This window comes from Chelon labrosus, assembly GCF_963514085.1.
Source record: "Chelon labrosus genome assembly, chromosome: 7".
Taxonomy (NCBI): domain Eukaryota; kingdom Metazoa; phylum Chordata; class Actinopteri; order Mugiliformes; family Mugilidae; genus Chelon; species Chelon labrosus.
Window position 1 is genome coordinate 3,868,309 of NC_140343.1, and position 27,629 is coordinate 3,895,937.

The 27,629-nt window shown below is 43.9% G+C and overlaps 1 protein-coding gene across 1 annotated transcript in view; it reads right to left on the minus strand.

Moving 5' to 3' along the window:
* Positions 1-2,341: 2,341 nt before the first annotated feature.
* The window catches only part of LOC311490481 (carboxyl-terminal PDZ ligand of neuronal nitric oxide synthase protein-like), a 201,652-nt gene continuing 176,364 nt past the window's right edge, over positions 2,342-27,629 (minus strand). Inside the window, exons 11-13 of the mRNA XM_084547974.1 lie at positions 7,132-7,328; positions 5,778-5,902; positions 2,342-3,066 (exon numbers count right to left, since the gene is read on the minus strand). Coding sequence (XP_084404100.1) covers positions 2,397-3,066; positions 5,778-5,902; positions 7,132-7,328 — 992 coding nt within the window. The 3' untranslated portion in view covers positions 2,342-2,396. The remainder of the gene's footprint in view (positions 3,067-5,777; positions 5,903-7,131; positions 7,329-27,629) is intronic.

The following is a 27,629-nucleotide window of genomic DNA, read 5'->3' on the forward strand; positions in this document are numbered from 1 at the left end:
TTTGACCTTTGTGGGAGACCTTGGTTGTTTTGTAGTTTGGTTGTATGTACGGTAACGTCCCAGAGAGAGACGGGCTGAGACAAAGCTTCCTTTCTCTCACGAAGTCCGGCTCCACATTCCACCCATTCTGTCAGGCATGAACTGACCGCAACTACAGCTGGCTCTGTGTCCGTCCCCGTGTCCTCTGGGAACACGCTGCTATTTTCTAAGGTCGTCAAATCCCTTTACAAGGATTCGCTTGTAGAGGAACACAGTGGAAGGAGAACAGGTTATTTTCATCTTGTGGGACTGTGACCTGTGTTGGGATGCGGCTACACAAATCAACAGATTAAAATCACAGATAATAGTGTTATAAAAATACATCTTTCAGCTTTTGATAGTGTTAAAATAATCCTTTCACCTGAGTCAGCGTCTTTTTTTCTACTAGGTCAGAAATGATTATAAAATATTAAAAATATTCTCATAAATGACTTTGGTTTTCACTTCTTTTTTCATGAGCAGATGAAATGGAAATAAAAGAAGAGACAAAAACAAGCCGTCTGATGGAGAAGTTGATTTCTGTCTTTGGTCTTTCTCGTCACTTAACGATGTGCTCGAGTCAAACACACCTCTTTCGTCTCTCTCTGCTGACAGCTCATTATCTTTTCTCCCTTTAGCTCAAAACCTACTTGTCACCAGCCCGCCCCCCAAACGCTGCCCCGTCTGCACATCTGTCTGCATGTCTGTCTGGACTCTCTGTCGAGGTTTCAGGGGTGTAATGAGAATTCACTTTCAGTTCAGCCAGAGCAAGAAGACAACTTGAAGCCCTTCTCATTCTTTCTTAGGTTACGAGTCTGGACCCAGAGCCAGAAACTCATCGTTTTTTAACTGGTGCATGGGGGAAAAACTGCAGGATTTTAAGCATGAATTTAGTGGATTAACATCGGCTTTACATGTCCTCATATTTGGCAAACACAGTCTTCTTGTTTACAATGTGTTTCATTGAATAATGCATTCATAAATTTGATTAAAAATGTTTTTTTGAGCAGATGCACCAAACTGACGCTATAATCCTGCATTGATGTAGGTCCAGTTTGCAGGTCAAACCCTCTTTACTGGAACAGTCTAATAAATGTATAAAAAGCCAAGAAAAGGCCAGTGCTCAAAGTACAAAAAAAAAACATCTTTATCTGACGTGCACACTGATTAAAAGAGATTACTGACAAATGTTCCAATTTCCAGCTCAGATTTCCACGTTCAGAAAAGCCACTATGAGGGTCACAGCCTGTGCTAAAGGCTTGTGTATGAGGGAACAAGTCAAGTTGCAGGGCGGCTTCAAGTCGTGCTCGACAAAACCGGGTCAGAAATGATTTCCCACGGGTGAATCTGAAAGGTCAAAAGGCTTCCAGTCCCGTTCCGGCAGAAGCTGCCTCTCGACCGAACTGAAAGTGAACCTTCCCCTAAACTTTTCCATCTCTAAAACACTTTCACATCCTTTCATCCTTTTCCATTCACTTTCCATCCTCTTCGCCGCTGTCTTCTCCTGAGCCTGCCTGTCTGGTGTTTTCATAAAAACTTCCTCACAGGATCCATCATTTAGACACTTAATCTGGTTATGCTGCTGTAAATATAACCAGATTAAGCTGCACTCGTATTAATTGCGAACCGGCTTCATTGCAGCAGCTATTGTGTGATTTGTGACTGACGTGTAATGAAATGTCTCTTTAAATAGATGAAAAATGTCATTAATATAACAAATGCAATAATATAATAACTTAATACTGATAAAAAAAATATGTTAAAAAGATAGAAAGTTGTTGTTTCACTAACTTCATGTAGATTTTTTTAGCAATAAGAACATCTCTAACATGATTTGACATTTTTAGCCCATTTAAAGGATATTTCATCACACTCATTACATTCATTATTACATAAAGTTGTTGTCGCTGCATCACTAAGAGCTAAGACTAAAGAAATACACCGTGAATAAGTCAGAATCTTTTACAGTTTGGATTAAAATTCTACTAAAATGAACCAAAAAATGTTCATCGACCATCGTCCGTTCCTCGTTTTCGTTCGGAAGAAGCTTATAGTGTCTGACATGCCGTGTTAGAAGGTCAGATTTTAATTACCGTGACCTTTGAACTCGTCCACACATCCAAACAGCTGATGACAAGTTATTAAAAAGCGACAGATCAGGCCCCCCCCCCCCAGCCCACTCGTTCCTGGAAGCACATGTTCCCTTTTCCTAAAGCCTGGAGCAGCAGCGGAGCGCGTTATATATTTAAAAGTGGCAGTGAATATTTGATCCGCAGTAATTATTGCAGTCTGTTTGAATTACTTCCACAGACGTTTCTAGGGTAAAAGAAAAAAAATAAAAGTTCCTTAATCTTAATGACGCCGAGCGGCCCTGCGTGCTACTCAAAAGACAGCAGGTCTGGATGAGGCTCTGCGTCGTCGGCGCTCACTCCGGTGCCTTTACTGCAGGGGGCGCCGTTCCCCAGCAGGACCTCCTCGCCCAGGCTGATGCGACATGGAGTTTTGCCCGAGCGGGGAGTGGACGCCAGCCGGGAGTCCGGCCCCGGCGCCTTCTGCCACACATCGTAGGGTTTGGCCCTGGTCTCCAGAGGGAGATCTTTGTTGATGAGGTCTGGAACGGAGAGCTGCAGGTGGTGTTGATGCTCCTCCACGCCTCCTTCGCTGCTCCCATCCTCCACCTCTTCCTCTGCTCCACTCATCCCCCTTTCCACCTTGCCGTTGGTGCCACTTGTTTCTGAATTAGCTTCGCTCTCTTCTGGGGCCAGTGACAGAGTGACATCCGTCGCCCTCTCCTCCTCCTCCTTCTCCTCCACCTCCTTCTTGCCCTGCTTCTGCTCCTCCTCCTCACTGTTCTCCTCCTTAATGATGAGAGGCGCCTTGTCGGGGGAGGAGGGGAAGGAGGAAGCGTCTGCTGGGTCTGGGGAGGAGACCACGGGGTCAGAGGAGATCATCATGTCCTGGGTCGTCTTCAGTGCTCGAGGGAGACGCTTCTTCCCCGACGGGGGCGGCGGATCCAGCCGAGGGAAGGAGTCGAAGGAGGAGATGTGACTAGAAAAGAGGAGGAGAAGGGAGGTAAATAGATGTGAAGATGCAGAAAATGGGACTGAGGGACAGTATAGAGACAGAAATAAAAGTTGTAGGGGATCTTAACAGCTGGAATTAAACCCAGACATTTAGTGACAACATAGTTTCACACTGAAATTGGCACCAAATTATTTAATTAGTCATTTGGATTTCATTATGGGGAGTGTTTCAGTCGATAACAAATAAAAATGTGCACTCTAATGACTACTGTTACTCTTCTGTTTATCATCACATAAAGCCCGTCCAAGCGATTTGATTGTCTCAGCAGATCTTTGACAGACCCCAGACCAACTTTCTGTTTCAAATCTTTTGAGGACGGTGGAAGTCGGACCGACTCCCTGGCGGGGGGAGTAGATGTGAGGCACAAAACACTGTGCAAGGTGACAGGACAGGTGCGTGCGAGCTGCCTGAAAACAATGGGAAGGAAGTAGGTGATCTGGTCATCTTCCATCTGGAGCCAAGAGACAATAAGATCCGAACACAAAGACAGATTTAGTGCGACTTAACACAGCTGAGACGTAAAACGTTTACAGGTCCGATTCAAATCCACAGAATTTCTTCAGCATGAAAATGCTGCAGTGATAGATGTCTGTAAATTCATGGTAAACTTTTTGATTAAGTTTTAACGACTATTGATCACCGTCAGCACCGTGGGCAAAGCATTTAAACTCCAAACAGGAAGGAAAACAGCAGTCTGAACTGCAGACACGAAGGAGCTAAAGAAGCGTTATAAGTGAATTAAGACTATGATACCAGTTACAGCGGTTAGCACTGACGCCTCGCAGCAAGGGTCGAACCCGCCGACCGGCTGGGGCTGTTCTGCGTGGACTTTGAATGAGCTCCTGCTTCCTCCCATCGTCCAAAGGCAAGGGGTCAAGGGGTCAAATTTTGCCATAGGTGTGAATGGTTGTTTGCCTTTCTGTGATTGGCTCCTTGTCCAATGACAGCGGGGATAGGATTCAGCCCCGCCCTGACCCTCTAGAGTAGGGGTGTCAAACATGCTGGCCAAAACCGGCCCGTCAGAAGTTGTGGTCTGGCCTGGCGGGACGAATTACTTGCAACGGAAGAAGAGAAGAAGGAGGCGGAAGGGGATGAGGAGGAGGACAAGAAGAAGGAAGAACAGAAGGTGGAGGAGATGAAGGAGGAAGATGGAAAGGAGGAAGAAGATGAAAAATAGAAAGCATGAAGACGAAGACTTGATTTTTGTAGACCATTTAGATTTAAAATGAATTTAAGAGAGTTGGTCAAAAGGACTCCAGGTGTAACGTGAACTATCTTAACTTTATAAGAGCTAGCTAGCACAGTTTAATTCGCCAATACTTTATTTAATCTTGCATACGTTTGTCCTCTTATTCTACGTGCAGACAATCAATATACTGTATGAATTATTTTTAATAGGTGGGAAAATATCACAAAGAATTAAGAATTAACACAAAGAAGCGGCAGGGTCTCGAGAAATCTTGTGGGAAACACCAAAGTTGTTCATAAAATGTTTTTGTAAAAGGATCGTTCATTAAATGTTAACATTTTCCTAACGAGTCCTCATTCATATGTTATTATGCTTTTATGTTACCGGTCCGGGCCGCTTGAGATCAGATTGGGCTGTCTGTCTGTCTCTGTGTGTGTGTCCCCCTGAACTAAAACGAGTTTGACACCCCTGCTCCAGAGGATGAGCGGTACTAGATAATGAATGAAAGATTCAGTCGATGCATCACTGCAACGAGAAGTTCTGACTGAGTTACGGCCATTTAACGTTCCCGTCCTGCTCCAGTGCCGCTGATAGAAGCTGGCGGGATGACTCGGACTTCAAACCTGCACTAATAAGAACGCGTTGAGTGACGGAGGAGGACGGAGAGGAGAGAACCAGGAACGATCGTCACTCGAAAACCTCTGCACTGTACGGAGACAACAAGCGGAGCAAGCATGTTGGGGTGACTTAACTGTTCTGTCCTCTTCTGAGAACAACAATCACAATCTAAATGCACGAACGCTAATAAAGAAATCATCTCCTTTTCTTTGTCTGAGGCAGAAGACAGCTCAGTCCACTGCACATCTCATCTCATCTCATGCATTCATATCTCTACCACAGGAACACAGACAGCTAAAATACCCCCAGCTGCAAACGGCAGAACGTTAAATCATCATCAATAATTAAACTGAACGTGTTCTTAGTCCAGTAAATGGAGATAAACAGGATCTAGGCTGCTGTAAAAAAAAAAGACTTTCACTTGACCGATCTTCAGGTGAAGAGAAAACAGATCAATGACAAAAATAAAAAATACCCCCACTCACAGAAGCTGCCTTTAACGTACGAGAGTGTGTGAGAGTTATGATCAATTAAAGGACATGTAAGGAGCTGAGGATCCGTCCCGCTCAGTTCCAGGTGTCTCACAGAGACATTTGATGTCTCGTTATTCATTTAGAGACACATTTTACAAGAAAAAATCTTAAATTATTCAGCTTCTGTGATGGAGCGTCTGGGTTAGGGTTCACTTCTCTGAACTGGTGATTTCATATTGAAGTGGGGTGGAGATTTTTGTAAACATGATCAAGTATTTTTATAACAAAAATGGGTTCAAGATGATGATTAAAATTAAGATTAGATTATGCAAACTGACCAGATACAAACATCATGATCATAAATACTCAATAAATGTGCATGTGTGTGTGTGTACCTGTGTGTAGTGCTCTGGTTGAGTTGGTCCATGCAGCTCCACACAGCACCAACGTTCTTGTTGACCTCTGTGACTCCAATGTCCCCGAGGTGGCTGGGCTCCTTCCTTCTCAACAGGTCATTGACCTGAAAGAAATAAAGGACAAAAGAATGAATGAATGAAGGATAATAATAATAAAAAAAGATTAAAGTAACGAAGAACGAAAGAAAGAAGACAGGAAGGATGAAATGAAGGGAAAGATAAATGAAAAGATGAAAGAAAAAAGAAAGAAAGGCAGACAGAAGAAAGAAAAAATGAAATTAACAAAGGAAGGATGAAAAAATGAAGAATGAAAAAACAAATGACAGAAAACAAGGAAAGAAAGAAAATATGAATTGTAGGAATGAAGAAAGAAACAAAAGGAAGAAGGAAAGAAAGAAATGCAGGATGAAAAAACGAATGATTGAAGGGAAAGATGAAAGATGGAAAGAAAGTAAGAAATTAAAGAAGGAAGGATGAAAGGATGAAGGAAGGAAGAATTAAAACAGATAAAAGAAAGAGAGAAATGTAGGAATGAAGAAAGAAAGAACGAATGAATAAAGGAAGGATGAACAAAAAGAATGAACGAAGGGAAAGATAAATGAAAAGACGTAAGAAAGAAAAAAGGAAATTAACAAAGGAAGGATGAGGAACTGAAGGAAGAATGAAAAAAGACAGAAAGCAGGGAAAAAAAGAAAAAACGAACTGTAGGAATAAAGAAAGAAGGAAAAACAAACAAAATAAAGAAAGAAAGGAAGGATGAAAAAATTAATGAAGGGAAAGATGAATGAAAAGATGAAAGATGGAAAGAAAAAAGGAAATTAAAGAAGGAAGGATGAAATGATGAAGGAAGGAAGAATGTAAAAAGATAAAAGACAGAAAGAAAGAAATAGGAATGAAGAAAGAAAGAATGAAAGACTGAATACAGGATAGACAAAAAGAATGAAAAAAGGGAAAGATAAATAAAAAGATGTAAGAAAGAAAGGCAGAAAGAAGGAAGGATGAAGGGAAAAGAGAAAGTACAGAAGGAATGAAGAAAGAAAGAGTAGAGAGAAGAATTGAAGTTATGTTCCTACTACTTTAAATGCTTCTCAGCTCAGTTAACGTGAGAATAAAGAAACCTGAAGAAATTTCTCTTTAATAAATCTGCAGGCGCTTGGCCGTTGTCGTGGCGACGATGGATCTCAGCTCTGAGACAAAGGCAAACTGGACGTTCACCTTTCATCAGAAAAGCTCCTGCAGCTCTGAGTCACTCACTCCAACGTCCCTCTCAGAGGTTAAAGGAAATCAGCCCCTCAGAGCTCTAATGTTCCCTTTCTGCTGGTGTCGTACTAACCTTCGCCCCGACCGCCTTGCCCAGGTTAATGGCATTTTTCAGCCGCTGCTGTCCTCCGGAGGACGGGGAGTCGACGCAGCTGGTCCCCAGGTTGGAATTAACCGACGCCGCCGAGCGCCGGGCCGAGGCCTGACCCGGCCTGGAGGTCTGAGGACTCTGCTGCTGGGCAATGGAGTTCTCAAACATACTTTGATCAACTGTGGACAAAATGAGAAAGAGGGAGAGAAGAGTAAATACACAGGAGGACTTCTCTTTTAACAGAGCATGCTGCAAAGCTGCAAACCTTTCAATGTCACTCTGCAGCTTTGCTTCAAACAAATACATGAGAATGCAACATAGGGAGGATCTAGATGGTGAAGCTCCGAAGTAACGACACGAAAGCACAACCACTGCAATGACACATGCACGTAAAGAGCCATGGAGATAATGAAGCAGTAAAGGGACCAATAAAATGCAGGATCAATCCACTTAAGACAGAAGATCTTACCTCTTGGAGAGAAACATTTCTCGGGAAAGCATTTAACGAGACACAGAAGTATCAGAATTCAGATCATTTCACCTCTGAGCATGCAGATCAGTGAGCAGTTTCTGCTGATTAACGTCCTCTACATTACCACCAGGGAGGCTCAGAGTGCAGCCTGTACATGTCTCTCTAACAGGTACATTGTCTTGGAGAGATTTTTATTTTTTATTTTTTTTTCTTTCCACTTGAAATCAGATGCAGCATTAAACGTTAACCTTGACTTCTCTTTGCACACATTCATACACACACACAAGTGTTTCACTTACTGCAGCACAATCAAGGGATCTACAAAAGCCCATTAGCCTCAGGGCGAAGGAAATGTGATCCAGTATTATGAATCAATGTGGTACAGAGATCATTAACCGCAAGGAGACAGAAAAAAAGGGGAGAAATGTGTACAATGACTTTACAACATGCAGGATTATCCACAGGTCGTCAGTAGACGGCGGAAAATAATTATAGCTGCTGCATCGGTGTGGTTCTCATCCGTTTACCAGCCGCTGCCTTTACATGGACACTAGTACCCCACTAATAATCAAAACAAAAATAACCACCTCAATCAGAACAGACTGGACCATGGAATATTCAATGTAAACCTTTGATAATGTCTTCAATCGGTTGTTAACCTCCGGCTGGATTAACTGGATTCGTACAAACACCAGGTGAGAAGTTTCCAGGAGGGACAGGAACACGAAGGTAGAAAAACAACCAACAAGTAAGTGTTTGAAGAGATGAACCAAGCTGGAACCCATGTGGACAGCAACGTCGGGGACGTGTAAACATCTTCTTCGTCTTCTTCTACTCAATCGAATCAGTTTTGTCAATAAAACTGGGAAAAATACTTGTTTCTCCCGTTGTTGCTTATTGATGTTTTGGGGCTTGGAACACTCATATATGTCTCATGAGTTCGTTACGAGATGTGTTTCCAGGAGGGACAAAAAAAAAACACAGAGGCGGCAGAAAGAACACATGTCCAAACAAGTATTTGAAAATATGAACAAAGCAGCGCAGAAGAAAGCACGGGAACATGTTCTTCTACCAAATAAACTTAATTCTTGTCAGAATATGACTCTGTTAAAGTTTCTTCTTGTCCATCAAAGCCCTTCCATTGTTTGGGAGCATTGTATGATTAGCATCTAAAGTAAAATACAAGTGCTTTAATGATGTTTTGGTTCGTTTAAACACACATACACTGATCAGCCACAACATTAAAACCACTTACAGGAGAAGTAAATAACATTGACCATCTTGTGACAATTCAGAGTTCTTCTGGGAAACTTCTGGACCTGACATTCATTGGTGTGGATGTTACTTAGACATGTAGCACCCACCTAGACCAGACCAGGCACCCCCACCCCATAGCAATGACACTCCTTGATGGCAGCAGCCATCTCCAGCAGGATGCAGCCTGACACAGACACACACACAAGAACACTTTAGGAACAACTAAAAAAAAAAACATGAAGAACAGCACAAGGTGTTGACCTGGCCTCCAAATTCACTAGATCCCAAACTGATCATGTATGTGTGGGATGATCCACAGAGGCCCCACCCCTCAAAGCCCCCCCACGAATAACATTCTGTTCCCAGACACCACAGGACACCCTCAGAAGGCCCATGTCCATTCTCTGATGAGTCACCACAAGGGAGACCTGCACAACACGATCATTTTATTTATCGTCCATGTAAACAGTTCAGGTGGAAGCATTAGTAAAACTTCATTAAACTTTGGTGGCCGTCTGGAGCTCACTGGGTTGAGGTGAGAATAAACCCTTTGTCCCTTCACTGCAGTGATAAAACTGGTGTTTAATTTAAGCCTTTGTTCAGTATTCGGCCCGTCTGCCAAGGTCATTAGTGTGTACTGAACGCACATTAAGGTCATCGACTGATCTCGGGATCGATAGCGTCACGCCGTATTGATCCCACCAGACAATGAGGCCAAATATTTCTCGTAGTGGAGCGTTAATGGATGGATGCCGCAATGTACTAAAACCCCATTTGAGAGCATGTGAAGGACACGAGAGAAGAAAAGATCTTCATTTGATGCAAATAAAAAATGTCTGATTTGATGTTTTGCAAGTTTTCCTTCTACATGTGTTCTGGAGATCTGCTGTAAAGGTGAAAGCTGCAGTTTGGAAATGAGCCTAGTTATCTCTGGCCGGCTCGCCGACACACAGATGTGGTTTATCATCGCTATTTATTGCCACTTCTTTTGCTGGACCGTCCCCGAGCCAGCCCTGAAACTCTTGGCTCTTAGTGCTACGGTACTATATTCTCTAAACCAATGCAAATTTGGCTTCTTCTCAAAAAGGATGGCTATCACTCTGCATTCAAATGCCAGTATTCCCTCAAGAGCTCAGTTTATACACACATAACAGAGAATGACAGGACATCGGACATATAGCATGAGTCAAATGGGACGGTCTCCCCGACCCTGCTACCAGTCACCGTTTAAAACCAATGCCCCATGAATATTCTGATCTGCATTAATTGATTGATGAGGTTTTAATCCATAGACACAGACTGCCCTAAATCAACACTGACTGTGGATTCCCGCACCCACTACACACTCTATTTATTCGATATACGTGATCACAATGCTAAGAAATGTGTTAAATATGACATCTGATTAAATAAGTAAGAGAGTAGACGAGAAACACAAGTTCTAGGAAGTATTCTCTACAACAGTGAACAAAGAAAGTTGCCGCAGTTGAAGACAGAACAAAGGAAACACAGAAACTCTTCAGGGCCGTGTTTTGAATCCCAATGCTTCCACCAATGCCCGTTTTATGGGATTACTTGCAGGTAAAAATAATCGTATTTAGGTCTTAGAGTTTCTTTTCTGATAGAAACCATTAAATTTGAAGATAAAGCTCTTATGGAACAACCAAAATGTCAGCACAAGCAAAATCTTTAAGCCACTGCTACTCTGAGTCCTTTAAGTGTCTTAAATGATGTAAAGCACTGTGCAAACGTTTTAGAGGCTTTATCATCAGGTAGGGCAAAACAGCAAGAAGGTTCTGGGTTTGACTGTGACAGACTGGAGACCTGTCCAGGGTGTACCCCGTCTCTCGCCCAGTGATAGCTGGGATAGGCTTCAGCCTCCACCCATGAACCTTCACAGGACAAGCGGTTACAGAAGATGAATGCATGCCTGAATCACAAGGTAGGCGTCTGAGTCTTAAACGCAACATCATCTCAAGTTCTACAAGTATTTCAGTACTTAAAGTTACAGTGCTCGACTTTTGCACATAAATTAATATCTGTAACATTCACAAACTTACAAAATGTCACACTAGCAGTGAGAGACACATTTTCAGTGAAAGCCGACGATGTGAAGCAGCAGGTTGACGTCAGCCAGACTGTTTAGTCTGCTCTAAAGGCTGCCTTTGTTTTAGCTTTGTTTTAGGACATATGGAAAGAGGCAAGAACAAAAAACCTATTGCAACTGTTGTGGCTTTTCCAAAAGACAACGTTTGATTAATTTCATTCACTGTTCAAAAGGGGGTGATCAAGGTCTGCACTTTAGCTTTAAGTATAACACAAAAAAAGACATTTAAGAAGTAAAGGAGAAGCTTACTATACAGAGGTTAGAAATGCAAGCAGGGCCTTAGACAACCACAATGCTTGGTGTCTACATTGTAAAACAAAGGCTCACGCAGATGGGAAGCGAATAAATAAGGTGACTAATCTAAATCTAACAGGTAAACTGCAGCCAAAGCCAGAGAGTGCAAAAAATCTGTCTGTACATCCGTGTCTCAGTGAAGCTTTCAGAGTGACCGTACAGGCAGCGGACATGAAAAACTGAGCTCTGAGTGGTGTGACCCGTAAATAAAAGGCAGCAGTGTCACTTCTCCCCAGAGATAATGCTATTTCATTACCAACAAACTAAAAAAAAAAAAAAAAAAATTACAGGGCCCTCGCTCACCGTTGTTTAAGAGGCCCCCTCGTTTCATCCGTCACTCCCGGCGCTCAGATTTACCACCTCCTAACTGGGAATTTCATTTGGGCGAACAGTTAATCTAGTGTGTTGTCCAAATTACAGGAGATGGGACAGTCTTGCTGTGCTGCAGCCCCACTGTGTGATTTAGGCTGATAAAATGGGGTGGATTTATTATTTTTTCAATCTGATTCTTGCTCACTAAAGAATTAAAATTAGACAAGTTAAACCATTCGGGGCAACCAGTACGAGGGTGCTGTAGGCTAGGTTAATACCCAAACTAAAGATAAGCAGGGTTAGAGTGATTCAGATTTCTCTCTCGCCATGCTCTGCACTCGTCGGTGGCACCAAACCAGCGTGCACTAACAACATGCACCACACATTGACCAACACTTCCATACATTCACCTACACCACTGACACTGATTTCCACATCCCATCCATTTTGAGATTTCCTTTAATAAATGTTACTTTCTTAAACTTCATTTGAGTGTACAACTCGCCCCAATTTGTTACGACCGGCCAACGAGCCGGTCGTAACAAATTGGGGCCTCGTCCGGCGCGAAGGTCAGTTTGTTTTTTGGTGTGCTTTAGTTCTTGTTCCTTGTTTTTCTAAGTTTTCATAGGTTGAGTAAACCTTAGTTTGAGCGCTTTGTTTAATGCGAGAGCACACGTCTGTCTGCGCTAAATGGTGGTGCGTGGGGAAAATCCTTAATCGGGGGGTTTGGCTTTCGTGTAGAGGTGACGTTATGGCGGGGATTCCCTTTGTCACCGCTTATGTAGTTCGCCTTATATGGGGAGTTTGATTGCGCTCTGGAGTTGTACTTTTGAAGTTGGTGCACCTATGTAATTCGTCTCATTTGTGTTGAAGGACGGTGTTTTGTCGCTTTACTGTCTCAGGCATGAGAAGGTAAGTGTTGGTCCACCTGTGGGTATGCGTTACCTGAAGGAATGGTTCCCCTTGTAGGTCTTAGCGGCGTCTCCCCTTTGGGTGTCGTCGTGGGGGGCTGGTAGTGTTGGGGTACGGCGGTTAGAGCTTCCCATTCCCTTTCCCTAAAACCGCTCGGGAGCACATCCGTGGTTTCGGTGGGGGTTGCCAGGTTCTGGTCGCCTCTCCGAACCAGCGGGCTATTAGAGCACAAATACCCGCCGCTACGCCTCATGAAGACAAGGGGGGAGTTAGCTAGATTTCGGCTAGGTAGCTAGTGGGGAAGCTCCGTGGAAGGCCGCGTCGGCCTGGTTGCACACTGGTGAGTCTTGGCGCTTACATTCTCGTGTGTTAAAATTGTAATGGATGAAGTTGTTGACGAGTCTGTGCGGGCGCCAGCTGAATCGGTTTTGGATGAATGTACAAAAGATCAGTTGGCACTGCGGGCGCGCCTCCGCCGTTAGTAACGGGCCCTAGTGCCGCGTTGTCTTTTGAGCAACAGAAGGAGCTGCTAATGTTGAAGATGAAATTGGAGATGGAGAAAGAAGTTGCTGTAGAGAGAGTGCGGCAAACTACTGAGATGGAAAAGGTGCTATCTCTTGAGAAAGTGAAGCAGGAATCGGTGCAAGTGGCATTGGATCTGGAAAGACAAAAAATGGCTTTAATTAGAGAAGGGAAAATTGCCGCGGATACTCTGCTTTTTGATGGTTCCTCTGGTTCAGGTGTCCCCCAGTAAAATCTGACTTGAGGGATTTGAAACTGGTTCCAAAATTTAATGAAAAAGACCCAGAAGCCTTTTTCGCACTGTTTGAGCGTCTGGCTGACGCTCGCGGCTGGTCTGAGTCCACTTGTACTTTAATGCTGCAGTGTGTTTTGACTGGGAGAGCACAGGAGGCCTGGTCTTCTCTCAGTAGCAGCCAAAGTGTAAAGTATGACGTGGTGAAATGGGCTGTCTTAAAAGTGTATGAACTGGTTCCTGAGGCTTATCGCCAACGGTTTTGGGGTTGGAAGAGAGGCGATAAATCTCATTTGGAGTTTGCTCGTGAGTTGTCAGCTCAATTTGACCGGTGGTGTACTGCGGCCGAGGTTGACTCTTATGATGGTCTGAGGGATCTCATGATTTTGGAACAGTTGAAAAATTCTGTGTCGGGGCGGATTGCAACATACATCAGCGAGCGTAGAGTTACGACGGCAGCTGAAGCGGCCGCACTAGCTGATGACTATGTGTTAATGCATGGTGGTGATACTTGGTATCCGAGTTCGCGCGGGGCTGGCGCAGATAGGGAAAATTTCTCCACAGAAGGTGCATGGTCCAGTCGTCCAGTCAGAAATGTTTGGGCGGATCAGAGAAATGAGCAGGGCACTCGGGAAGCTTATGTCACAACCGAGGTCACTGGAAAAGAGACTGTTATGCGTTTAAAGCCAAGAGTAACACTGGAGCGAGTGTAAGTCCCAAGCAGGCATTGTGTGTTGGACCTGTTCCTAACCGGGTGTTGGAGACTCAAGGTGGTGAGTTGAAACCACAGGTTAGTCAAGATCGGCTGTCTTATTTGCCTTTCATCAGTGATGGGAGTGTTTCCTTGGTGGGAAGTGATGAAAAAGTGCAGATTAAGATATTGCGTGACACAGCGGGTTTTAATCCCTTTATTGTAGCATCAGCTCTACCTTTTTCATAGGAGTCCTTCACAGGTGCTTGTATACCGGTGCTCGGGATCGGGCTGCGGGTGCTGCAGGTGCCTCAGCATAAAATTATGTTGTCTTATGATCTGTTTCAGGGTGAGGTGGCAGTCGCAGTGCGCCCAGCTCTGCCTGTGGATGGCGTGACGATGATTTTGGGTAATGATGTTCCACTTCCTCCTATCATTGCTTCAGCACCACTGGTTACCAGTGAGCCTGACAAAAAAGTAACAGATTTTCCTGAGGTGTTCATCTCGTGTGCTGTCACGCGTGCGATGAAACATGCCCAGTTGGTTGAGACGGAGTCCATGGAAAAGGATGACACGTCACAACAGCATGATGTCACATGCCTTAATGTTCCTTGGTCTGTTTCTCACAGTGAGTTGGTGTCGGAGCAGTGTGCTGACAGTTCTCTCAAGAGTTTGCTGGACATGGCGTGGCCTTCTCGTGAGGTAAACAACCCTCACTGTTATTTTATTCAGAATGAGGTGTTGATGAGAAAGTGGGTGACCCAGGGTGAACATGTTGTGGGTGAACCTATTTACCAAGTTGTGGTGCCTTTCAAGTTTCGTAGCCTGGTGTTGCAGATTTCCCACGATGAGTCTGGTCACCTGGGCGTCAGGAAGACGTACGACCACATCTTGAGGTATTTCTTTTGGTCACGATTGAAGAGAGACATTTCTGAGTACATCAAATCGTGTCATACATATCAACTAACCAGCAAGTCTAAGCAGAACCTGAAGCCTTAGCCACTGTGTCCAGTTCCAGCCGTAAGTCAGCCTTTTGAAAATTTGACGTCTGCGCAGAGCAAGATGAAAAAACTGTATGATCACCAGGTGGAGAATCGTGTTTTCGATCCTGGGGATCAGGCACTTGCTCTATTGCCTATTGTTACCTCTCCGTTTCAAGCTAAGACAGGTCTTTAGTGTTTTAGTTCGGCCCAAGTCCCTTCCACTAGGAGGTGGCCGCCAGGGGGAGCTCCACAAGCTCTGGCTTCACTTTTAAGGAGCCGTCTCGTCATTCATTTTTCTCCAGTCTACGGTTCAGACTTGACAGAGTTATGACTCAGAGGAAAAAAAGCGCTGCTCTAATTGCCTCGGTGAGCCGTATGTCACGGGCTCTGCTGCACCTCCAACTGCTGACTGTGTTGTTGAGCAGACCGAACGACAAAAAACTAATTTCCTGTTGTTTTCAGAACACCTGTCCCTTTCACCTCCTACATGCACGCAGTTCGAAAACCTCTGCCATAAAGAATTACTGACTGTAATCAGAGTAAATATTAAATCTGAAAATTACTCCTGCGGCCTGTTTGGTTTATCCTGGAGGACTGTCTAATATTAACAGATAGATGTTTGTGTATGTGTGTGTGTGTTTCGTTTTAATTACAAACACCCTGAAGGACTCCATCTGGAATACTTATCGTTCATTAAGACTGAAATGAGGATTTTCTCCCGTTCTTCAGAGGTTATTGTGGAATTATTCAGACAACAGCAGGTTAGAAACAGAGAAGCATGAGGAGCACGAAGGGTTTGTTTTTAATGTGCAATCCCACATGTCATCCCCCACAGCCTTTTAATAACTCTCACCAACAACAATAGCTTTTTGTCAATCAGTCCCCGCACCCTGCAGAGTGAGCAGCAAACAGAGAGTCGATGAAACTCAACCAGAGAGCTCTCACTCCTCCCGTACAGGCTGCGGACGGACGCCGGGCTGAATCTACTGTAATAATAATGCAATCCACTGCAACACCAAAGAAATGAGAAATTCACCCGGAGAAGAAGGGTCATGTTAATCCTACAGTGTAATTATAGTTTCGTCTGTGTGTTGGAACAAGCAATGCCTCAAGAGTAAAGCAATGAAATCCAGCCGCATGCAACGTCATGCATCTAATCATACTTCAAGACTTCACTCTTCTGATGGTTTTGAGTAGTTTCGTTTTCTGCAAATGGGTCTGCAATGCTACGACATCTTGACTTTGCACCCAAACATCTGTCCAAGCTTTGATTTATAACGAGAGGCAGAAAAATAAAAGCTGCAAATCAAGCAAATGGTCAATGGACCTCTGTGTTGGAGTTTTACTTTACAAATTACGCCCCCCAGGTAAAACTAGTCCAGTGCAAACAGATTAATAAACGTAAAAAGCGCCGTCATTACAGCTGATAATAAATGCACATGACGCATTTTCTCCACGAATGCTGAAAGGTGTAAATTTGTGGATGTTTATCAGTAACTTTTAAGACAATAAAACCCTGATTTTGCATAGAAGTAGTTTACTTATTATGGTTATATAAACAGGAAGTGGTTAATAGCAAAGTTTTAAAGCAACAATGCAGTGATTTCCCCCTGTACATTTGTTATTTTTACGTTGAAGTAGACGCCTTCAGAGCTGCTCCCTTGCTTAATCCCTCATATTTCTCACATATCTGCCTTTTAATGAAGTGTAATTACTTCCGACTGAGATCAGCTCCTCACCTCTATCACAGTCTCTGGCTCCACGATAATGTTTTATCAGTACAAAGTCATTTTTCATTTTTCACCGACATCCTCAACTTTCATGAGGAATAATGAATTATGATGCGGCCCTGATTATAGTTTTCATCTCGCGCAACCGAGCTCTCGTTGGCCTCTCGGGGAGCTCTCTGCTTTCCACTCTGCCAGACAGCCAGCGTGAAGCTGTAATTAGCTTGGTTTGGCTTCAGAGTCACCAATCAAAGTGCCAAACTATTAGCTCTGTTCTTAGCGGAGGATAACGCGCTTCTGTCACCGAGCCCGAGCGTGCATGCAGTCAGATCTTGTTCTTTTGGTCACACAGAGAGAGTCTTTGACAGAAACAAATTCCATGAATCTGAATGAGGATATTTCACCAATTTCCAAAGAAAGTTCAGTTTAAAAGTTAAGTTTTAAATGAGTAAAGTTTAGTTTATACTTTGGAGTTGAAGCTAACACCAATGACAGCCGGTGAGGTCTGTGTGGCCACAACAAATTCTTACATTCCTGCAGGAGGGTGCACGTCAGGTTACGCCACAGGCTACGGCATAACTATAGATTAAGTCTAAGGCCAAGATACTGGACCTTTCCACCAAATACATCAAACTGAATCTGCTGATGATGACCATATGATATAGCTGAAACTTGAGATTTTTTATTTTTATTTTGTCAACCTCAACATTTAAGTCAGCAGCTCCAGTGCAACTAAGCAATCGGCTGAGGACGCCTGAAATCACTGAAAGCTTTGGAAAAATCACATAAGTGGACCTTGAGTTGATAAAAATGCTCTTAGAGCAAACAGTACATTGGAGGAGGTTTATCTAGTTTCATGATAAATATAATTGGAGGTCTCATTTGGAGACTAAAGCAAGAATTGGTTGTAAGTGCATGAAATACATAAACATTTCTAAAAGCCTTCTAAATATGAAGCCTGAAAAGGTATGTTCTAGCTTTAAGACCCGGTTTACAAGATGCATCGGCCTCAAGCAGATGTGGGGGGGCCACATCTGCTTGAGGCCGACTGGGTGTGGCTCAGTCTGGTGACCGTTGTCATGTTGGCAGCGCCTGACCCGATCTAACTCACAGCAAAATTCAAAAAATGGTCAAAGGTCGATCACAAAATCATACAGCTTAGTTACCTGTGTGGATAACCACCTGTCACCTAGTGACATCACCCCTACCAGGCTGTAAATATCTTTATTTCTGTTGTAAAGTCGGAAATTTTAACATGGAGATCTACAGGGATTGACTCGCTTTTAGAGTAAGCCTCCAGTGGCCGGTTATGGAACTGCAGTTTTTATTCACACACTCCTCTAGCAGAATATTCGTGCTATTACCAATATTTAGCATTTTAAATATGATAATTATCTCTCTGGGTACGTTTTAGAGGCTTTATCATCAGGTAGGGCCTCACAGCAAGAAGGTTCTGGGTTCGACTGGGGCCTTTCAGTGTGGAGTTTGCATGTTCTCCCTGTGTCTGCGTAGGGTTCTCTCCGGGCACTCCAGCTTTTGCACATTTAATTCACCTGTTTCTTCCCTTTAAAGAAATCTAAAATGAGTGCACTGCATGGACACTGCAACCGAGAGCCCGCTGCTGTGAACGATGGGCCTGAAACTCACTCACTTAAATGCATAAGCACACTAATCTTCAAGCCAGACCAGGTCATTATCAGCGATGTATTAAATTAAGAGCGCTCACTCGGCTGAGCTGTTGATATGCACGTGTGGCCCGGTGTAAGCAGAGAGGCCCCATCACGTCTGAGGCCTGATGGCAGGGATGAAAAATACTTCCCCCTCTCGAAGACACACGTGGAGGGTAGAGCCGCTCATCAATTTTTCACCTGGTTTCATGATAACATGAATGATTAAAGCTGCGCGTGCTCCGCTGAGAGTCTGCCTCAGACTGTCGAAGGGCTGAACGTCGGACGGGATTAACGGAAGAGGTTTCAGATTGATCGGGCCGAACTCTGACTGGCAGGCTGCCTTTCATTCCACCACTTTTCCGTCGGCTTTTAGTCATTTTCGATCAAAAGTTGGAGCTGCAGAGCAGACGGCGAGACGCATTTCACTTCCAGCTTTAAGGAGGATCTAGTGTAACTTTCATGACTCCCTGTTTAAAAGTAGGAAGCTGTAAAAAGTTCCAAATCCACTAGACTGATCAAGAATCTGTGGGATGCACTGGAACAAGCCTGATCCAGACCGGCTTTTGTGGGGACACTCAAAGCAGCCGTGCCCCTAACGCTGAAGATACCCAGATCTCAGACATGGGAAACCCTTTGAGTGTTTTAAGAAACTGCCTCCATGACAAACTGGATGAGTAACAACTTCCTGCAGCCTCCTAGACCACAGACCACACCCTTGTTTGGTTCCCTCGGCAACACCATCACTGACAAATCTAGGCTCTAAGCTTTGAGTCCCACACAGCTAAGCTAGTCCCATCCTGTTCTTACCATTTGAGGGAACATTTCCAAAAATTCGTCCCATTTTATCTTTTAAAGACTATTTCACATGCTTTTATTTCACCTTGTGTGCATTCTTTTTAACTGTCTGAACAATAAATCAGTCCAACAACTTCAGACGGTCCAAAAATTCAGCTGCCAGGCTTTTAACCAGAACCAGGAAAATTGATCATATCACTCCGGTTTCAGCACATCTCCACTTGCTCCCCGAAAGTTTCAGAATTGCTTCCAAGGTCTTACTGATTACTTTTAAACTACTTCATGGCCTTGCCCTCGGCCATGAAGTACCGTACAGCCCGGCACCGCTGCTGTGGGACGACCTGCCCCGAGGAAATCAGGTCATCTGTAGTCTCCTTTAAACCTCTCCCTAAAACATACTTTTATCGGATAGCCTTTCCTGGTTTTAACTGAGATTAAAGATTTTTTTTATTGTTTTTATTGGTTTTATCTTTAAAATATCTGATTTATACATCTTTGTTAAGTTGTTGATTTGAAAAGTGCTACAGAAAGTAGGATTATTATTATTGTGAATAACTTTAAGATAACAATTTAAACTGATAAATTATCTTAAAATTCAACACCCATACAGCTGTTGGTTTAGAGTCCAGAAGTGTTTTTTATAGCAGGAAGCAAACATTTTAACTTGGAGGTCTACGGGGGATTGACTGACGTTTGGAACCAGCCTCAAGTGGACATTTGGGGAGCTGCAGTTTTTGGTATTTCATGTCGGCTTTTTAAGAAACTCCTCTTTAAAGAAGCTTCTCTATAGCTTCCAAGGGACAATCTACTGCATGTTACTCTTCTTGTTTGGTAGAAAATGCAAAACCAATCAATCATCAGTTAAAAACATACAAAAGTTAAAGGGGCGTGTTTGGATGATTTGCTGAGCGACTGTGAGACTCAGTAGAGGATCAGTAGGAACAAACAGCTCAGCAGTAACCTCTCCATCTGAAAAGCTGACATCCCTTCCTCTTGTGTCGACCTACCCTCCTCTTCTCAAACACGTCCTATCGAATAAACAAAGCAGGATGGCAAACTTTGAATTCAATCCCCTGAAACATCAGTCAGCATCTGTCTTGTTGTGACAGGTTGAGCCGCCCGGTCTGACCCTCTTGTCTCGGGGGGGAAAACAGAAACCCCATTAACAAAACCGACCCGTCTTCACCTTCTACCCATCCTCTTCCCCTCTTTTTTTTTTTTTTTATTTCCTCTTCTACGCCCATGTTTTTCTCCCCTCCTCTGGGACCGTTTTAGTGGCACAGACTGCCGACTTTAGGCCACAGGGCAGCAAGACTGTCAAGTGAAACTAATACCAATATAACTCTGAAACGAGCCCCTGACTTTGCAAAGCTGAAATCCTCCATCAGAACTAATACAAATGAAGGTCAGCAACAAATAATCCGAAATAATCCTGGTTAAATTTCTGGAAACTCAAAATCAGGTCAGTTAAGTGACTTTAACACCGCATTACGTCTGCATTATCTTTAGTGGAATAGTTGCAGAGAATATATTTTTACTACCAATGACTTCATGGAGGCGACAGAGCTTTAATCTCTTCGGGTAATTTTATGCCAGTAGATACACCAATCAGCCACATCATTAAGACCACTGACAGGAGAAGAACATTGACCATCTCGTGACAATTCAGTGTTCTGCTGGGAAACTTCTGGACCTGGCATTCATTGGTGTGGATGTTACTTAGACATGTAGCACCCACCTAGACCAGACCAGGCACCCCCACCTCATAGCAATGACACTCCTTGATGGCAGCAGCCATCCCCAGCAGGATGCAGCCTGACACAGGCACACACACAAAAACACTTTAGGAACAACTTTGAAAAACAAACAAACATGAAGAACAGCACAAGGTGTTGACCTGGCCTCCAAATTCACTAGATCCCAAACTGATCAAGTATCTGTGGGAGGCCCCTCAACTTAAAGCCCCCCCCCCCCACTAACAACGTCCTGTTGCCAGACACAGCAGGACACCCTCAGAAGGCTCATGTCCATCCTCTGATGAGTCACCACAAGGGAGACCTACACAGTATTAGGCCATAATGATATGGCTGATCGATATGGAAGATGTTAGATAAGTGGAACCTCTCAACTTCTGGTAGTGCTAAATAAAGAATCAGGGGACAGCTCAATCTAAACTCTAAAATAAATCCAGCACTACAGTATATCCCATAAAGACATATCATTTGCAGTTTTGAGTGTATTTTCTTATGGTTTGTGGCAGCTTCCTTACTCGCAATATAAATGTTAGTTTTGTTGACATTCCTTCCAGATTCACTATGTCGGAAAGGCTTTCAAAACGACGTGGGGAGAATGCAGAAATCATAAAAGAAGCTGAGATACTACATCAACTTGTGGCCTTAAAAAAAAAAACACACGCATTTGTGAAGCAGCTGCAGCACATGCTACGTCTTGATTAAAGGGAGCACATACAAAGTCTCTTATACTTACTACACTGATGCAGCGATATGTTTACCAGCTCCACATGAACGCAAAACCAAAGCCACATGGAATGAGTTCACTGCATTTACTGGCACTCGGTCGCAAACATTCTGGGAAACAAGCATCCCGACGAGCCGGGGAGAATGCAGTGATTTACAAAATGTCACTATCTTTAAAAGATCAAGCATCGGAAATTAAATGCAACACGCGGTGAGTCGTTTGTACCGCTGAAACAAAAATGCACCGCGGATTCCACTCTGAGGCGAGACCTGAAATAAATAAATACGACGGTGTTAAGAGAAGAGGGTGCAGGTCGTAGCCAGACATGTTTGGGTGCCTTCAGTGTCCTCCGTATCAAAGTCATCAGATCAATAATTCATTCAGCCATTTGCCACATCACGGTCGGTCGGTCTGTCTGACCCGAGCGTCTGAGACAAAAAAAGTGCGAGTGCAGGCCCGCGAGAGAGGCGGCGAGGGAAATGAGGCGGCGAGGAGATAATGTGTCTGTTGTTCCGGACGTTGTGTTCCTCTTTGCTTTTATCTGATTCTCACTCAGGTTTTCAAGGGACGAATGAAGGATCTCATGATTAGAAGTAGCTGAGTTCCAGTTACGTTTATATAAAGGGTCCAGGTTCATATTATAGTAATGGTTAAGGTGCAGTACATAGCCAAGGGTTCAACACACTCGTAATGAAAAAGCACTGCTAACAGTCAGTTCCTGTTCATTCCATGACGTTGACGTGGGTTAGGGTTCAAACTGAAGTTCTCACACAACAAACTGGGAAAACAGACATTTCTTTGCAGACCGGGTTTTGTGCACAGGGCCACTACAAATCATTACATACTGTGGTGTTAAGGTAGTTTGTTATAGCTTGGAGTGAAATCCCAATAATCCCAGACTGAAGGAGCTACTTGGATGAGCGGATCAATTATCTCACACAAATAATGCCAATCCCAATCCATTGGGATTTTAAATTTCAATTTCAATTTCTCTGCAATTGTACAGTCCAACAACCATTCAGAGCAGCAAAACATTCGACAATTTCTGGATAAATGCCTTAATTGCCGTCAATTGTTCATCCTTTAAAGTTATTTTGCTGTTTTTTGATATCAGACTCTCAACAGCTCGCTTCTCCTACTGCAGCCATTGTAAACCAGTTCAACCCAACACCGCTTCCGTCCATAATGGTATAAAGTAAACAGTTTGATTTGCCCTGCAGATTTTTCTAATTACTTTAGCCTGAGCCCACAGAATATGCGCCGCTTGTGCCTCTTTCTAAAAATTAACGAAGCGGTCCGTCAATTTGTTGCTGGGGGATTTCTATTCTTAGACTGCATTGTTCTGTATTATATTGGATATTGGATTTTGCGACAAATAGCAGCAGCCTGGGCAGTTACTAAAAATAATGCTACTGAGACGTGGACTTCTATGGACAAACGTACGTAATATTAAATAAAGCGAATAAATCTGATAGCAAACAGTTAATTTATCAATCTAACTTTGCTAGCTCTTATTCTCTATGGTCAAAAAATCAAGTAATGTCATGCTTTATCAGTGAACGACACAAATAGCTGCACATGCTACGTGAGTTTTGCGTGCCGTTTTCTCTGTCAGGTTAAAATTGAGAACAGAGCAGGTGAGCGGCCGGTGTGTGTGGAGGGTGGGGTGGTGGTTTTTGGACAGATTTGGGGCCGGAAGCCATCAGCTGTACCTGTCAACAGTGACTTCAGACCCACTTTCTGCCACAAAACATATGCAGAAGGTGAAGTTGGTCTGGCTTTCACTGGAATTAAGGCCCTAGTCTCAACCACTAGGTTTGATTCTCATGTTCTCCCCCAAAAAACATGGGTGCTAGGCGCCGGGTCACGTTGGCCCACAGTGACGGCGTGCTCGGTTGCAGCAGTTCAGGACTAACCCTCCATCCAAGCATGCAATTCCGTTGACAAATAATGCACTTTACTTTACTTACTTGAAAAATAGCAGAAGTATGTGGACAGGTGTACCACGCAACAGTATATGGTTCTTTACAGCATTGACACAATTAATCTAAAGAATGAAATGCCTCACAGGAGAATCAGACTGACGCTGTTTGACAATCTGAATTTGTTCTTAACTAGACACAGCGAGGGCTTCAATGTGCCCGAGAGCGTCTTATTTTCAATCCTAACATGACACATCAAACAGTAAAAAAGTTTCTGACTACAAGCTCCAAAACGATCAAAGCTGCCTCTTGTCTTTCCTCCTCAGCTCCTGCCCGTCTCAGCGGGGGGAGCTGCTTCTCTCTTTGAGGTTGTCAACTTTCACCTCCGTCTTAAATTCAGCATGTGTGCGCGCGCTACGTTTGTCAGCTCGCTTTTGTCGGCGCACATGTGAAGAAGAAGCACAAAGGAAGCCGTGGAGGGAGGGAAGAAATGGGACGAGACAGACGGGGCTGACGGACAGATGTGGCGGAGACGAGGCCTTTCAGCGGGCGCTGCGATTCAAAAATCAATTTGCTCTTTCAGCTCTTTACATCTGGAGCTGCACATGGTCCAGATTACGCACCGTGCCAAGCTGCCGCTCCGCGTGGCCTCTAGCCCCGCATCCTGGGAACTTCAAAGCCGGCTGCCACCGCATCCAGATGTCGACGAGCAGCAGAAACCCAGTAAGAATGCGGGCGCGGCTTTAGCTTGATGCTTCAGAATGTGCATACATGCATGTGTGAATGGTGAGACAAACGCAAGAAAATCGCCTCAGCGAGGAGTGAGACTGCGCCAAAGGTTAGCGAGGGGAAGGTCGGCAGTTCAAACCCACCGACCCAGCGGGAACAAGCCGTCATAACTGAAAGGACACAAATATTAAGTGCTCTAAATGCTATGTGGACAAGTACAAAGAAAGACAGCGCTATAATTCAGTGTGACGGTCAAGGCAGCCCGGGAAGCAGATGAGTTCAGTCGGTGTGAATTTTTCCCGTTCGGCTCTTATCATCAACGCCGAGGTCGGAGGATTAATTGCTCGTCCTTTAACATCCTTTATCCTCCCCCTCCACACCTCCCCGGTCTGCTGGCACCGACGCGGTCGTTAATTTCAGCGCCCTGATGCTCTGTTGTGTTTGTTTAGAAGTGACCCACTAGCTCCTCATGTCTCTGTCAGAAGCACTTCACAGTAAAAAAAACAAGCTCAGCCAGCTCCTCAAAAGCACAGGAGGCACTTCAGTCATACTCAACAGGACATTGTTAGTGGGGGCCTTTGAGGGGAGGGGCCTCTGTGGATCATCCCACAGATACTTGATCAGTTTGGGATCTAGTGAATTTGGAGGCCAATTCAACACCTTGTGCTGTTCTTTATGTTTTTTTTTAGTGTCATTGCTATGGGGTGGGGGTGCCTGGTCTGGTCTAGGTGGGTGCTACATGTCTAAGTAACATCCACACCAATGAATGTCAGGTCCAGAAGTTTCCCAGCAGAACAATGAATTGTCACAAGATGATATTCACTTCTCCTGTCAGTAGTTTTAATGTTGTGGCTGATCGGTGCACTTCATTATTAGACTGGAGAATGTTTAATGGATTACACAGCAACTTTAAATATCTTTCGTTACAGCAGACGCCTATTTGATGATGCTTTATCAGCTAACTCATCTGTAAAATAACTACTACTGCCACTGACAGGTTTATGCCCCTGTGCTCTCTTTATTACTACAACAGTAACTCTATAAAAGCCTCTGCATACCCTCTAAACCTTTCTACTGAATAGTTTGAATGCCTTGTCTTCTTTTTTCATTCATTATCAATCTCTCGTGTAACATGCATCAGCCAGATCTACTCTTGTTTGTCTGTATGCATCATCTTAATACAATCTGTATTATTATTATTGACAATATTGAATATATCTTGTATTTAGGGCGTCCCACACATTATACTTCTCATGTTTTCTCTTTGACGTCATATTTTTACATGCACACATTTTTAATTTTACTCTGAAAGTCAGATTTGCAACTTGAAAGTTCTTAATTTGTGATTACTGGCACCAAACACACACCAGCGGCAAGATTTTGGAAGCAGGCTGCAGGATTCGCTCCAATTCAGTCACATCATAAATGAGGTCAGCTCCTTCTGGGTAATAAATAAATAAATAAATAAAAAATAAAGAAAGAAACTGCAGCCTTGATGATAACTTGAAGCAGGTTTGGTGAATATCTCACTCGCTATCTTCCCTCGTGAAGAACTGCCAGACCTGTTCTGAAGCCAACTTCTCTGCTTGTTTTTTTATTTTTTTTCCAGGCCTCTCGCCTCCAGTCTAGTCTCGAGCAGCGAAGCAGATAATCAGCTGGATTAAGGTCAGGAGACTGAGTCGAGAAAATTCTACTGTTTGGCTCTAAAAAAAAAAAAAAAAAAAAGGCTGCTTGGTTGCTTTGACTGTGCGTTCAGGATCACTGTTCTCCCACATCGGTCACTCAACCTGAATGCAAAAGTCCTCCAGCACTTTACTGAAAAAGTTCAGGACAAAAGGAATAAGGAAAAGTGTCACGGTCCTCCTTAAAGACTGAACAGGACCCGTCACGGTCGACCAGCGTCGGTGTGCAGGAGTGTGTTAGGCCTCGGCTGACTGAGTCCGAGACGTTTACTCCTGCACCTGTATTCTCTGCCCGTGACACGCTGAGCTGTGTAGCGTGCATCGATTCACGCTGCCCCCTCGCCGTCCCGGCAGTTAACCCCGGTTTCAAACGACACGCGCACGCAACGGGGAAATCGATGCGAGTCACCAAACCCTGCTTTGCTCGGTCCCCATATCAAGCCCCAGCGGACGTTTAATTAATGTCGAAAGGAGCAGGGGAAACTGCAGCGTGTGTGAGAGAGAGACAAGCAGAGACAAAGATGAAGACTTAAAATCAGACTCTGGACTTTTATACGATAGTGTCTGCAGATACGAGAACAATTTGAAGATCAGTTAAGATCCTCGGGGCCGTCCATGAGGATGAGTATGCACCAGATTATGCAAACACACATAATACAGTGAGCCTGTGAGGGAGCAAACGTATTGCACAGTATGCACCATAACTCTACGTCACCAGAAACAGGCGCACAGAACGGAAGCTAACACAAATTTTGCCATAAATTAACCTTAAAAGCACTATTTATTTTGTACTATCCATCCATTTATCTGACAGTATGGATAGAAAACTTTAGGAATATGTTTCAGCTGTTCAGAAAGACCCATGAAATAAAAGATCCAGTCAGATGTCCAAGCTGTGTGTTGGACGTCCTCACTCTCACACAAGCAAACGCACTTGTTTTCCTCTGCGGAATCCGGCTGTATCTTATAAATTCATTAGCGTCTCAGTCAATAACTAGTTTACAAAGTGGAAATGAGTTCAGATTGTCGAACCAGAAACACAAACATCCAATCTCCGCCGTGCTTCTCATCTCGCTAGAAACGTTTTCCGAGAAGCCGCTTCCTCCGGCACGCGTCCTTCACGTGGTAATTACTGACCTCTCTCTCAGGGCGGAAGGCAGAGGGGCTGCACTTAGCTGTGAACATGACTGCCTAACATATAAAACAGCAACAAGAGCCCGGTTAGAGGAACATGGCGTGTCTGACATTTTTGAAAGGTCGGAGGGAAAGCGGGGTTCGAGAGATGACAGAGGAACACTGAGAGCCAAAAAGAGAGTTGCTTGCCCCAGAGGCTGAAGAGTCAGAGCTGAACAGATAGGAAGGTTGAGGGTGTAGACTTTAAATTTTATCTTGGAAACTAGCTCAGTTTCCCCGCAGCTGCAAAATCCTAAGTTAGTCTGGAGTCACTCTGTTGAGAACTGCGCTCTGGCAAAGATCTTTTTTTAGCTTTTATGGAGCCATGCATGTCATCTGAGCGCCTTCGAGCTGAATATATTTTCACCAAAATGGCTCTGATTGGTTGGTGGACTATCCAGTTGTGTGTCTTAATAAACTCATATTCTGATAACAACTGAGTCAGGTATGTCAGGCTAATTATTTTGAAAAATTACGTGATTTGTTTGTGACTTTACTTGTTCCCTAATTAAAAAAAATAAA